The sequence below is a fragment of the Salvelinus alpinus genome, chromosome 5 (genome assembly GCF_045679555.1).
Source record: "Salvelinus alpinus chromosome 5, SLU_Salpinus.1, whole genome shotgun sequence".
NCBI classification, from domain to species: Eukaryota; Metazoa; Chordata; class Actinopteri; order Salmoniformes; family Salmonidae; genus Salvelinus; species Salvelinus alpinus.
Genome location: NC_092090.1, coordinates 23717170 through 23729149, shown reverse-complemented (window position 1 = coordinate 23729149; position 11980 = coordinate 23717170). Strand labels below are relative to the sequence as shown.

At 41.6% G+C, this 11980-nt stretch overlaps 1 protein-coding gene across 4 annotated transcripts; it reads left to right on the top strand.

Moving 5' to 3' along the window:
• Positions 1-2651: 2651 nt before the first annotated feature.
• Positions 2652-11675, top strand: LOC139575761 (COP9 signalosome complex subunit 2-like). Of its 4 annotated transcripts, none has more exons than XM_071401036.1 (13): positions 2652-2796; positions 3334-3447; positions 3528-3605; positions 3766-3891; positions 4528-4617; positions 5147-5224; positions 5605-5779; positions 6099-6277; positions 6504-6556; positions 7199-7296; positions 7758-7840; positions 8137-8195; positions 11070-11675. In XM_071401036.1, exons 1-13 carry the CDS (start codon positions 2659-2661, stop codon positions 11212-11214), a joined length of 1416 nt encoding a protein of 471 aa, XP_071257137.1. In that variant the 5' UTR covers positions 2652-2658; the 3' UTR covers positions 11215-11675. The 4 variants fall into 4 exon arrangements, with proteins under 4 accessions (XP_071257137.1, XP_071257135.1, XP_071257136.1 ...); XM_071401034.1 differs by having other exon boundaries at positions 3766-3893; positions 4521-4617; XM_071401035.1 differs by having other exon boundaries at positions 2654-2802.
• The last annotated feature ends 305 nt before the right edge of the window (positions 11676-11980 follow it).

Below are 11980 nucleotides of genomic sequence, written 5' to 3'. Positions count from 1 at the left end.
GGGATGAACCAACTAAACTCCCCGGGTCTAGAATAATGGGATGAACCAACTAAACTCCCCGGGTCTAGAATAATGGGATGAACCAACTAAACTCCCCGGGTCCAGAATAATGGGATGAACCAACTAAACTCCCCGGGTCCAGAATAATGGGATGAACCAACTAAACTCCACGGGTCCAGAATAATGGGATGAACCAACTAAAGCTCTTCTGTCTTCCACAATGCAGTTATGACACGTTCAGGCCTCTTTCTTAAATTAGAAATCACTCTTCTCAGAAAAGGAATCTTTTTAGTAATAAAATATGTTAGTGAGTCTGGTGTAAAACAAGCTCCCTAGCGAGGGAGAGAGAGATTACAGATAGGAGACATGCTGCCAAAGGCCTCTGTTAGAGTGGCAGGCAACACTGTGTGTGTGTGTGTGTGTGTGTGTGTGTGTGTGTGTGTGTGTGTGTGTGTGTGTGTGTGTGTGTGTGTGTGTGTGTGTGTGTGTGTGTGTGTGTGTGTGTGTGTGTGTGTGTGTGTGTGTGTGTGTGTGTGTGTGTGTGTGTGTGTTTGTGTGTCATAGAGTGGCAGCCAACACTGCTTTAAAATACTCATGAAATATTTTAAACCTGATCCACAGGGTTGACTCCACTCTATTCTGAAACGGCCTCCCAGAGTTATCACGCAATGTTAGTAAAAAACACTCCAATAGATCCAGAATTCATAGTTCATACCTCAGTGAGTCCCTCACTGCTTTTTTCTCTGAGTACCCCAGAGGCTGGCCTGTTGAAATCCCTTTAAACAAATTATTTGACCCTATCAAAATGCTGAAAACCTCTCGTCATGGTTCAGACCCATTTCTCAGTGTGGGATTGCAACTGGGTCAATGTGTGTGTATGTACAGTACCAGTCAAAAGTTTGGACACATCTACTCATTCAAGGGTTTTTCTTTATTTTTACTATTTTCTACATTGTAGAATAATAGTGAATACATAAAAACTATGAAATAACACATATGGAATCATGTAGTAACCAAAAAAGTGTTAAACAAATATATTTTATGTTTGAGATTCTTCAAAGTAGCCACCCATTGCCTTGATGACAGCTTTTGCAAAAAAGTGTGCACTTTTTTTGCACACTTTTTAATGCATTGCAATTAACAGGTGTGCCTTGTTGAAAGTTCATTTGTGCAATTTATTTCCTTCTTAATGCATTTGAGTCAATCAGTTGTGTTGTGACAAGGTAGGGGTGGTATTCAGAAGATAGCCCTATTTGGTAAAAGACCAAGTCCATATTATGGCAGAACAGCTCAAATAAGCAAAGAGAAATGACAGTCCATCATTACTTTAAGACATGAAGGTCAGTCAATTCGGAAAATTTCAAGAACTTTGAAAGTTTCTTCAAGTGCAGTCGCAAAAACTATCAAGCGCTATGATGAAACTGACTCACATGAGGACCGCCACAGGAAAGGAAGACCCAGAGTTACCTCTGCTGCAGAAGATAAGTTCATTAGAGTTACCAGCCTCAGAAATTGCAGCCTAAATAAATGCTTCACAGAGTTTAAGTAACAGACACATCTCAACATCAACTGTTCAGAGGAGACTGCGTGAATCAGGCCTCCATGGTCGAATTGCTGCAAAGAAACCACTACTAAAGGACACCAATGATAAGAAGAGACTTGGTTGGGCCATGAGCAATGGACATTAAACAGATGGAATACTGTCCTTTGGTCTGGAGTCCAAATTTGAGATTTTTGGTTCCAGCCGCCGTGTCTTTGTGAGACGCGGAGTAGATGAACGGAAAAGCATTCCTCATGAAGCTAGTTGAGAGAATGCCAAGGGTGGCTACTTTGAAGAATCTAAAATATCAAATATATTTTGATTTGTTTAACACTTTCTTGGTTACTACATGATTCCATATGTGTTATTTCATAGTTTTGATGTCTTCACTATTATTCTACAATGTAGAAAATAGTCAAAATAAAGAAAAACCATTGACTGGTACTGTATGTGTGTGTGTGTATGTATATGACTACCCCTTCCACACACACACACACACACACACACACACACACACACACACACACACACACACACACACACACACACACACACACACACACACACACACACACACACACACACACACACACACACACACACACCTCTGCACTCTTCAGTTTACAATATGGACGAGTCCCTGATATATCCTGTAAACTTTTTAAATATTTGATTTCACCTTTATTTAACCAGGTAGGCCAAGTTCTCATTTACATCTGCGACCTGGCCAAGATAAAGCAAAGCAGTGCGACACAAACAACAACACAGAGTTACACATGGAATAAACAAATGTACAGTCAAAACACAATAGGAAAAAATCTATATACAGTGTGTGCAAATGAGGTAAGACTAGGGAGGTAAGGCAGGAGTAAGACTTCATAAATACATGTTCCTCATGCTTGTCCCTTTGATTTGTGATGCAAGTTTTTTATGGCTATTTCTATGATGATAAGGTAAAGATAGTTATCCGTGAGTCAAATTGAATTCATTGAAAAGACTAGAAATGTTACAGATCTATACTTCTTATGTTTGAATTGTAGCTGGACCAATGTTATCTAAAAGTGATGTGACAGCGCAAGCTTCGGGTAGAAAAGCGAACTACAATACCAGAAAGAATAATGCAGTACTACGCTGAAACCGGCGTAGTGTTTGGTGGCGCTGTAGAGCTGCGATTTGTTTGTTGTTTCCGAATACCAGTCAAGATGTCTGACATGGAAGATGATTTCATGTGCGACGATGAAGAAGATTATGATCTGGTAAGCGTAAGTTTACATAATACGTTTCTATTTCCTTGTTTATTGATGTCTAATCAGAGCTGTTTCCTTAGCTAGTATATTTTCATTAGCTAGGTCGGAGCAGGGGAGTTAACTAGTTAGGTAGCTAAACTACCTAGATAGCTAGCTTGTTCAGCTAACGTTAGCATAAAGGCGAGGATAGCTTGCAAAGTTGCTGCTAGTGCTAGCTAAACTCGGATGCTTGGCATGGGGGAAACTGAATTTGCTATAGTATACTGAGTTAGCTATACTAGTCAATTTATTATAGCATGTTATGTTACCATAGCTAGCCACAAACATACAACCGTTTAGCTAGCTAGCTAGGTGTAGATAACTACCCTGTAGCCGCGCATGCGCCGTTGCTGGTTAGATAAAACAGCTAGCTAGCTACTTAGACTCATTAGTAAACAACTATGGCAAGCCGTTAGCCCAATCATAACATCTCTGTCACGTTATCAAGCTTTGTTGTATTAACTCATAGCCAGCTAACTTATGTCCTGAGTTTATGTCTCAACCCAGGAATATTCCGAGGACAGTAACTCAGAGCCAAATGTCGACTTGGAGAACCAGTACTACAACTCCAAAGCACTGAAGGAAGATGACCCCACAGCAGCTCTCAACAGCTTTCAGAAGGTGGGTACTGGCTACTCACTCGCTCCACTCACTCACAGATTGATGAGGGTATGATGCTAATGTATACTCTCTATTGGCAGGTATTGGAGCTGGAGGGAGAGAAGGGAGAATGGGGGTTCAAAGCCCTAAAACAGATGATCAAAATCAACTTCAAGCTAGTAAGAAATGAAACGCGCTGTGGTGTTGTCTCAAAATGTCTACTCTCCATCTCTGAGTCTGTATGATTAGTGCTTTTGAGTTTTTCTTTATGACATACTGTCATTCCCACTGCAACTTAACTCAATGCCCTGTCCCCTGTCTCCTGTGTGTGTCCTGCAGACCAACTTCCCAGAGATGATGTCTCGGTACAAGCAGCTGTTGACGTACATCAGGAGCGCTGTGACCAGAAACTACTCAGAGAAGTCCATCAACTCCATCCTAGACTACATCTCCACCTCCAAACAGGTATAGACGCAATACCTGGAACCAGAACAATGGGTTTTTGGCCTCAAAGCTCAGATCTTTATTTTGGCTCAAATCTCAAGTGATGTGAACTGTTTGTTATTCCATTTAAAAAATAACTTTTTATCAATATCAATTTCTTTCAACTTTTGTCTTATATGGCCGATTTAAGTTACTGACTCTGTCAGTCCTATTGGTATGAATGAAGTGGTGGCAGTGGTTCCATGTTCTACATGACTGTTAAATGTAGGCTGAGGTTCATGTTCTAGATGACTGAGGTGTTAATGTAGGCTGAGGTTCATGTTCTAGATGACTGAGGTGTTAATGTAGGCTGAGGTTCATGTTCTAGATGACTGAGGTGTTAATGTGGGCTGAGGTTCATGTTCTAGATGACTGAGGTGTTAATGTAGGCTGAGGTTCATGTTCTAGATGACTGAGGTGTTAATGTGGGCCGAGGTTCATGTTCTAGATGACTGAGGTGTTAATGTGGGCTGAGGTTCATGTTCTAGATGACTGAGGTGTTAATGTGGGCCGAGGTTCATGTTCTAGATGACTGAGGTGTTAATGTGGGCCGAGGTTCATGTTCTAGATGACTGAGGTGTTAATGTGGGCTGTGGTTGGTTGTTTTATGTGTCACAGATGGACCTGCTGCAGGAGTTTTATGAAACGACGCTGGACGCTCTGAAGGATGCCAAGAACGACAGACTCTGGTTCAAAACCAACACAAAGGTAGGGTGTGTCCAAATAATGTCAGCTTTTTCCTAAAGTGTGCACTCGGTCACTACTTCCCACAAAAATCTAAAAGCAGTGGATTGGTGGAGGCAGGGACTAGTAATTTCCTCTCAAATCAGTAAAGTGAAGTGAACAAGTGAGAATTGGGACATATGCATGTAGTACACAATGTTTCTGTTTATTTCTATGTGTAGGACAATATCTGATCTGGCAGTTTGTCAGACCTCTGTGTTTGGGAGTTTCTACCTCTGCAAGGCCCTAGACTGGTAGCGAGATCTGTTTGTGTTAAATTATTTGCCAAACAACACCCTAACATCCTTATTTAGTGATAGCACAAACATAGAAGTTGTTGTTGTCTCTCAACCTGTTTTAACTGTAGTCCTCTGGTTGTCAACCTGTTTTAACTGTAGTCCTCTGGTTGTCAACCTGTTTTAACTGTAGTCCTCTGGTTGTCAACCTGTTTTAACTGTCGTTCTCTTGTTGTCTCTCAACCTGTTTTAACTAAAGTCCTCTGGTTGTCTCTCAGCTGGGCAAGCTGTACCTGGAGAGGGAAGAATTTGGGAAGTTACAGAAGATCCTCAGACAGCTGCACCAGTCCTGTCAGGTACAGTAAGGCAGGTGGTAGTCTGAGACAGCGTTTTGTCTGATGGGGTTTACACAGCCATCTGAATAGCTAAGTTCCCAATATGTCTGCTAGCAGTATTTTTGTTGTTGTTGTATACTGGTATGATCTGTTATGTTGTATATCTATGTGCACTGGAGACAGATGATGTTGCAGATATATGGTCTGTTATGTGTATATCTGATCTATTATGTGGTATATCTATGTGCACTGCAGACAGACAATGTTGAAGATCTGTGGTCTGTTATGTGTATATGTGTTATGTTCTATATCTATGTGCAGTGCAGACAAAGGATATTGGGGATCTATGGTCTTTTATGTGTGTGTGTGATCTGTAATGTTGTATATCTATGGCTCTCTAGACAGATGACGGGGAGGACGACCTAAAGAAAGGCACCCAGCTCCTGGAGATCTATGCTCTGGAGATCCAGATGTACACATCCCAGAAGAACAACAAGAAGCTGAAGGCCCTGTATGAACAGTCCCTGCACATCAAGTCTGCTATCCCTCACCCACTCATTATGGGAGTCATCAGGGGTGTGTTACCACCGTAGACACATGAAACCCTGAAGGCAGCATAGCTGTCAACATTATTATCTTTTACATGGATTGCATTGGAGCCAGACACACAGTACATTAAATAAATACATTGACCATAGAAAAAGAATCCCCCTTAGAATAGTAATTCTATGGTTACGGCTTGTAAACTGACCTGTAGGAAGACTCGGGGAGATTTGTCACTATCGTGGAAAAAATGGATAATATTGTAAAAGATGGTAAAAAGATGTGTGTCAGTCACTGCGTGTGTTTATGTGATGTACTAACAGGCCTGTTCCTGTTTTGTCCCCTTCCCCAGAGTGTGGGGGTAAGATGCACCTGAGAGAGGGGGAGTTTGAGAAGGCCCACACAGACTTCTTTGAGGCGTTTAAGAACTACGATGAATCAGGCAGCCCCAGGAGAACCACCTGTCTGAAGTACCTGGTGCTGGCCAACATGCTCATGAAGTCTGGAATCAACCCTTTCGACTCACAGGAGGTACAACACTCATTCAGTTTAGTTAAGTCCAGTTAAATGTTATTTATCCCCTTAGAGCAATTACTAACATTATCATTATGGATAAATACACGTGGTGGATGCATCCCGTACCTCTATATTGTTGGAGGCAACATTGCATTAATCAAATTCAAATCCCCTGCAGCAAACACTGCTTGATAAAGTGTTGTATTACAGTTGCTGTTGTTATTGTGTTTTTCTGTGACAGGCCAAACCCTATAAAAACGACCCAGAGATCTTGGCCATGACAAATCTAGTAAGGTAAGAACACGTGTGTGCTTCTAGTCATCCATGGTGGTGTTGCTGATATTTGGCTTAAGGACAACAAAGTCAAGATATTGGAGTGGCCATCACAAAGCCCTGACCTCAATCCCATTGAAGATTTGTGGGCAGAACTGAAAAAGTGTGTGTGAGCAAGGAGGCCTACAAACCTGACTCAGTTACACCAGCTCTGTCAGGAGGAATAGGCCAAAATTCACCCTACTTATTGTGGGAAGCTTGTTGTAGGCTACCCAAAACGTTTGACCCAAGTTAAACAATTTTAAAGGCAATGCTACCAAATACTAAATGAGTGTATGTACATTTCTGACCCACTGGGAATGTGATGAAATAAATAAAAGCTGAAATAAATCACTCTACTATTATTCTGACATTTCACATTCTTAAAATAAAGTGGTGATCCTACCTGACCTAAAACGGAATTTTTACTAGGATTAAATGTCAGGAATTGTGAAACTGAGAATAAATGTATTTGGCTAAGGTGTATGTAAACTTCCGACTTCAACTGTATGTCATTATTTTATGGATTGTTATGTCATTCTAATGGATTGTCATTATTTTATGGATTGTAATGTCATTATTCTAACCCAGTGACTGTTCTTCTGTTTGTGTGTCTACTCTCAGCTCCTATCAGAATAATGACATCACAGAGTTTGAGAAGATACTGAAGACCAACCATAGTAGTATCATGGATGACCCCTTCATCAGAGAACACATAGAGGGTGAGTGGTGTTTGTTTGTGTGTGTATGTGTGTGGGCTTTCTCACATTTGTTGATGAACGAGACATGGAAGTATTGCATTGAAGGCGAGGTTTCAACAAACTTGAGACAGACTGTACCAGTATCTGCATATTGAGATGTGTGGGCGGGGGTGAGTGTGTCCTGGTGGACGGGGGTGAGTGTGTCCTGGTGGACGGGGGTGAGTGTGTCCTGGTGGACGGGGGTGAGTGTGTCCTGGTGGACGGGGGTGAGTGTGTCCTGGTGGACGGGGGTGAGTGTGTCCTGGTGGACGGGGGTGAGTGCGTCCTGGTGGACGGGGGTGAGTGCGTCCTGGTGGACGGGGGTGAGTGCGTCCTGGTGGACGGGGGTGAGTGCGTCCTGGTGGACGGGGTGAGTGTGTCCTGGTGGACGGGGGTGAGGTCTGAAGAGACTCTGATCAGTGCTGTGTTGTCTTATTTTCCAGAGCTGCTGCGGAACATCAGGACCCAGGTCCTTATCGCGCTCATCAAGCCTTACACTAGAATACACATCCCATTCATCTCTAAGGTCAGTCTGAGGACAGCACTGGCATCTGGACCAACTAGCCTGGTCCCAGATCTGTTTGTGTGCTTTTTTGCCAATTCCTATGGTCATTGGCATGATGATTTTTACAATAAGAGTTGGTAGGACAGCACAAACAGATCTGAGACCAGGCTAGAGTTAATCATTGACTTCACTGTGTGTATTGATAATGTATCTGATAATGAACTTTGCTGAGTAGATCATGTATTTATTAGGTCACTGATGTTGCTGTTTGGATTGATCAAAGTGTAACGCCCTGTGTTCTGTCTTCTCTGTCTCAGGAGCTGAACATAGATGTTTGTGACGTGGAGAGTTTGTTGGTGCAGTGCATATTGGACAAGTAAGTTTGTCCTAGACATGCATCTGATGTGTGGCCCAAACTACTATTTAGGAGTGTAGAATACACTGTTAGGAAAAGTTTTTTGCATCAAACAGACATTCACGCCATGGAAGACTTGTATGTTTTCTCTAGACTCTTCCGTATTTCTGTGAGAGGCTGAATACCTCTTATATACTACACCGAGTGCTCTTCCATTGACAGACTGACCAGGTGAATCCAGGTGAAAGCTATGATCCCTTATTTCACTTGTTAAATCCACTTCAGTCAGTGTAGATGAAGGGGAGGAGATGGGTTAAAGAAGAAGCCTTGAGACATGGAACGCTGCTGGGTTTTTCACGCTCAACAGTTTCCCGTGTATATCAGGAATGGTCTACCACTCAAAGGACATCCAGCCTACTTGACCCAACTGTGGGAAGGAAACATTGGATTCAACATGGGCCAGCATCCCCTTTCGACACCTTGTAGAGTCCATTCCCTGATGAATTGAGGCAGTTATGAGGGGCGAAGGGCAAAGGGTGCAACTCTATATTTGGAAGGTGTTCCTAATGTTTTGTATGCTCTAGGGCTTACCCCATTTAGTCGATTGTTTGGTCAATAGGCTGTTGGTCGACCAAGATTTTTTTTCAGTCGAGCAGTGGCAAATATATATTTTTAAATGATGGCACACGAGACACCTGTCTGATTCACGCCTGTCTGAGTGGACTAATCCATTGCAGGCCGCGGGATGGTACACCAGTATCACCAGTTGTACGTTTAACATAAATGACCAACATTTCTTATCTACATTGTTTGGTTACTGTCATTTATTTTAATGCGTTCACTATATTATTATTCCAGTCTTACCGTTGTCATTGTAGGAGTGGACACATTGTTAGCAGAGTGCACAACCTATGCTACACTTGTGAGAATCAAATTTTCCATTCAATTTACGAGTTGTCTTCATTTTCTTTTGTTTGGAGCGCTCCTGTCAATCTTGAGTAAGGGGACACACAGAAGTAGGTCTAGGGTACCTGGCCTGCGCGCAAATGTAGGCGCGCAAATGTGCCAATTTGGGGATCTGATAGTATTTCTGTCTTAACTCCCCATCACTGTGGAGCTTCTCAAAGAAATGTTTTCTTCGCCTTCAACAGCAAGTAAAGGAAAGTCTGTTTTTACATCCATTGAGAATGAAAATAGTTCCTCAACGTAGCCTATTTAAAAAATATTTCCAGCTCTCTTTCGATAACCACTCGACATGAAAGAGGGGGAAAATGTAATACCCTGATCGGGTGGAAACGTCATAAAGGCATACCTGATTACTTATGTGATTTATAGGATATTTATTTTTATCGGGATTTTTTCTACCTGCGGGCTACAGTGTTTTTATTTATTGGCATTGTGTAGGTTATTTTTACCTATTGGCAATAGAAGTTACTTTTTTCATTAGGTAGAATTCTTATTGACCACATGACATTGATTTTGAGATATGAAGACTTTATTATAAATTAAATTAAACTGTTCTACAAAAATGTGCATATGAAAATGATAACTGGCACGCAGATCAGTAGAAATAAGTTGCCAATCCAAATGGAAAAGGTTGATGACCGTCGGTGTATTCTATTACCGGCTACTTCAGGAGCCTAACGGCAGAAGCTGCAACGGCCAGCAGCAGCGGGAAGAGGAGGGTCTGGTTGGGAACAGGTTTTTGCCTTTCTGGTTAGGCTATATTGATCTCTGGCTCCCTCTTTGGTAATTTGTGTCTTTATTTTTAATTGCAGTGCTTAAAGCATCAGACATGCGCAGTAGCCAACATATAGTTGATTTTATTCAAACAATAGGGTGTGTCTATATATGGGAAAAATAAACATACACAAACTATTTTTTTTGTTGGGACAGCCCTAGTATACTCAGTGTATAGTGTACCTGGCTGACACAGAGGCATCGCAAGACGAAGCAGAGCATGTTTCCTGTACGGGGATCATTTGAATTCCTCATTTCTCAGTTCCTCATAGTTTCCACCCTGCACCTTGAGGAATGCAGGAGGCCAGCATCTCTGTCTCTCTCTCGCTCTGTCTCTGTCTCTGTTTGTGGTGTTATTCTTCCCTGCTTAGTTTATTGCAGATCTGTCATTTATTACTGGTTTCATTATTTAGCTTAGAAGTAGTGTACGCACACACATCCAGTAACTTGCAGGCTACAAAAAGTAAACTTATGAAAGAAAGATACCTGCAAACTGTTGATTGCTCCCGCAGTTTTATTGTGCAATGTTTTGATCCAAAGGTCCTTGTCAGTTGGATGAAGACCTTTTGATCAAAACATTGGGCAAATAAAAGTTTGGGAGAAACAGTTTGCGGGTATCTTATCTATCATGTCTTTATTATTTCCCACGCTACTGTAGCAGACTGCTGTGTATTGTTTACTACCCTCAGCCAGATCACATCTACAGCCAGTCAACTGGAACAGATTGACATTTGACACTGCATTCCCACCGTTGTCACAGAGCTCAACAGAATATGTACTGTATGTAGTGAAATGTGTTCACCAGACAGCTTAGTGTAGATGTGATAATTGGTTGAGAGAGAGTACACACATCAGTGGTTCAGGTGCTGGACAGAAACCAAACAGTGAAAGAAGTTCAACAATGACTCCAACTAATGCTATCCACAGTGATTTGTGTCATTTGAACCATAATCAAATGCAAATATTGATGTTGTTGATCCCATTTTTATATAAAGATACATTGTTTTATGCAATATTGTTTACCATATTTGATCAATTTAAAAAAAAAATCCTGACCAAGATGGAAAGAATGTTTAGTCATGTTGCTAGGATGCCAATGTCCATTCTTGTGTTGTATTTATTGAACCATTGTTCTCTGTGGTTTCCTCCTTGTAGCACCATCCAAGGCCGTATCGACCAGGTCAACCAGCTGTTGGAGCTAGACTACCAGAAGAGAGGAGGGGCGCGCTACACTGCCTTAGACAAATGGACTAAACAACTCAACTCCCTCAATCAAGCCATCGTCAGCAAACTCACATGATTCTGACTGACATGTGACAATGGACAGCACTGAAAGATAGTAAGGAGAATCTCAATCAACTGTTCCAATGTGTCAGAATATAAACCAAACCATCCAGTGTGGATGGGCTGAGCTACACAGCAGCACAGAGATGTTTGTGATCTGACACTGCGTTTCCCAGAGAAGGAGAGATACTGCTTTCTAGAAGACATCAGCACTCTCTAAGGGACATCTCAGTTTACTTCAAACCCCTCGTGTTTGTTTTTCACAAGACTTTAGTAGAATGATTTAAGAAATATCACTGTCAACACCTTTTTAAAAGTGCTGTATTTTTTTCGGTGGGCAGTTTGAGTACAATAACACAATGGTTTATTTGTGCCTGTTGACTGGCAGCTGGTGTTGGGAAACCTTTTTCACAACATGTAGCTGCAGCATTGAATGCACGTTGGCTGTTGTGAATAAAAAAAACGAATGTTCTCCAACTGTGTTTACTGTATATGACATTTCAATGTAGGTCTAGATACCGTCTACTTTTTAGCTCTCATGCTAACTTTGGTTCCATACTATATTATTTGTAAATATCGGTAGTATTTGGTAGTTGCAACAGACTCCTGTTATTAGTGTTAGTCAATTGTTTGTGTGCAGAAACGTATGAATAGATAGATATTTTCAGTGATGGGAGTGAATCTGTCATCCATCACATTGCATACAGAACAGTAGCAAATCTATTAGAATCCAAAAGTTGATTCGGTGTTGTAGGCTAGACATACAGTTGAAGTCGGAAGTT

Coding starts and splice junctions, on each gene's coding strand:
- LOC139575761 (XM_071401033.1), top strand. CDS start 2,659: ATGCAGTACTACGCTGAAACCGGCGTAGTGTTTGGTGGCGCTGTAGAG. Junction 3,894..4,520: donor ATCTCCACCTCCAAACAGGT/ATAGACGCAATA, acceptor GTTGTTTTATGT/GTCACAGATGGACCTGCTGC. Junction 7,297..7,757: donor CATCAGAGAACACATAGAGG/GTGAGTGGTGTT, acceptor CTTATTTTCCAG/AGCTGCTGCGGAACATCAGG.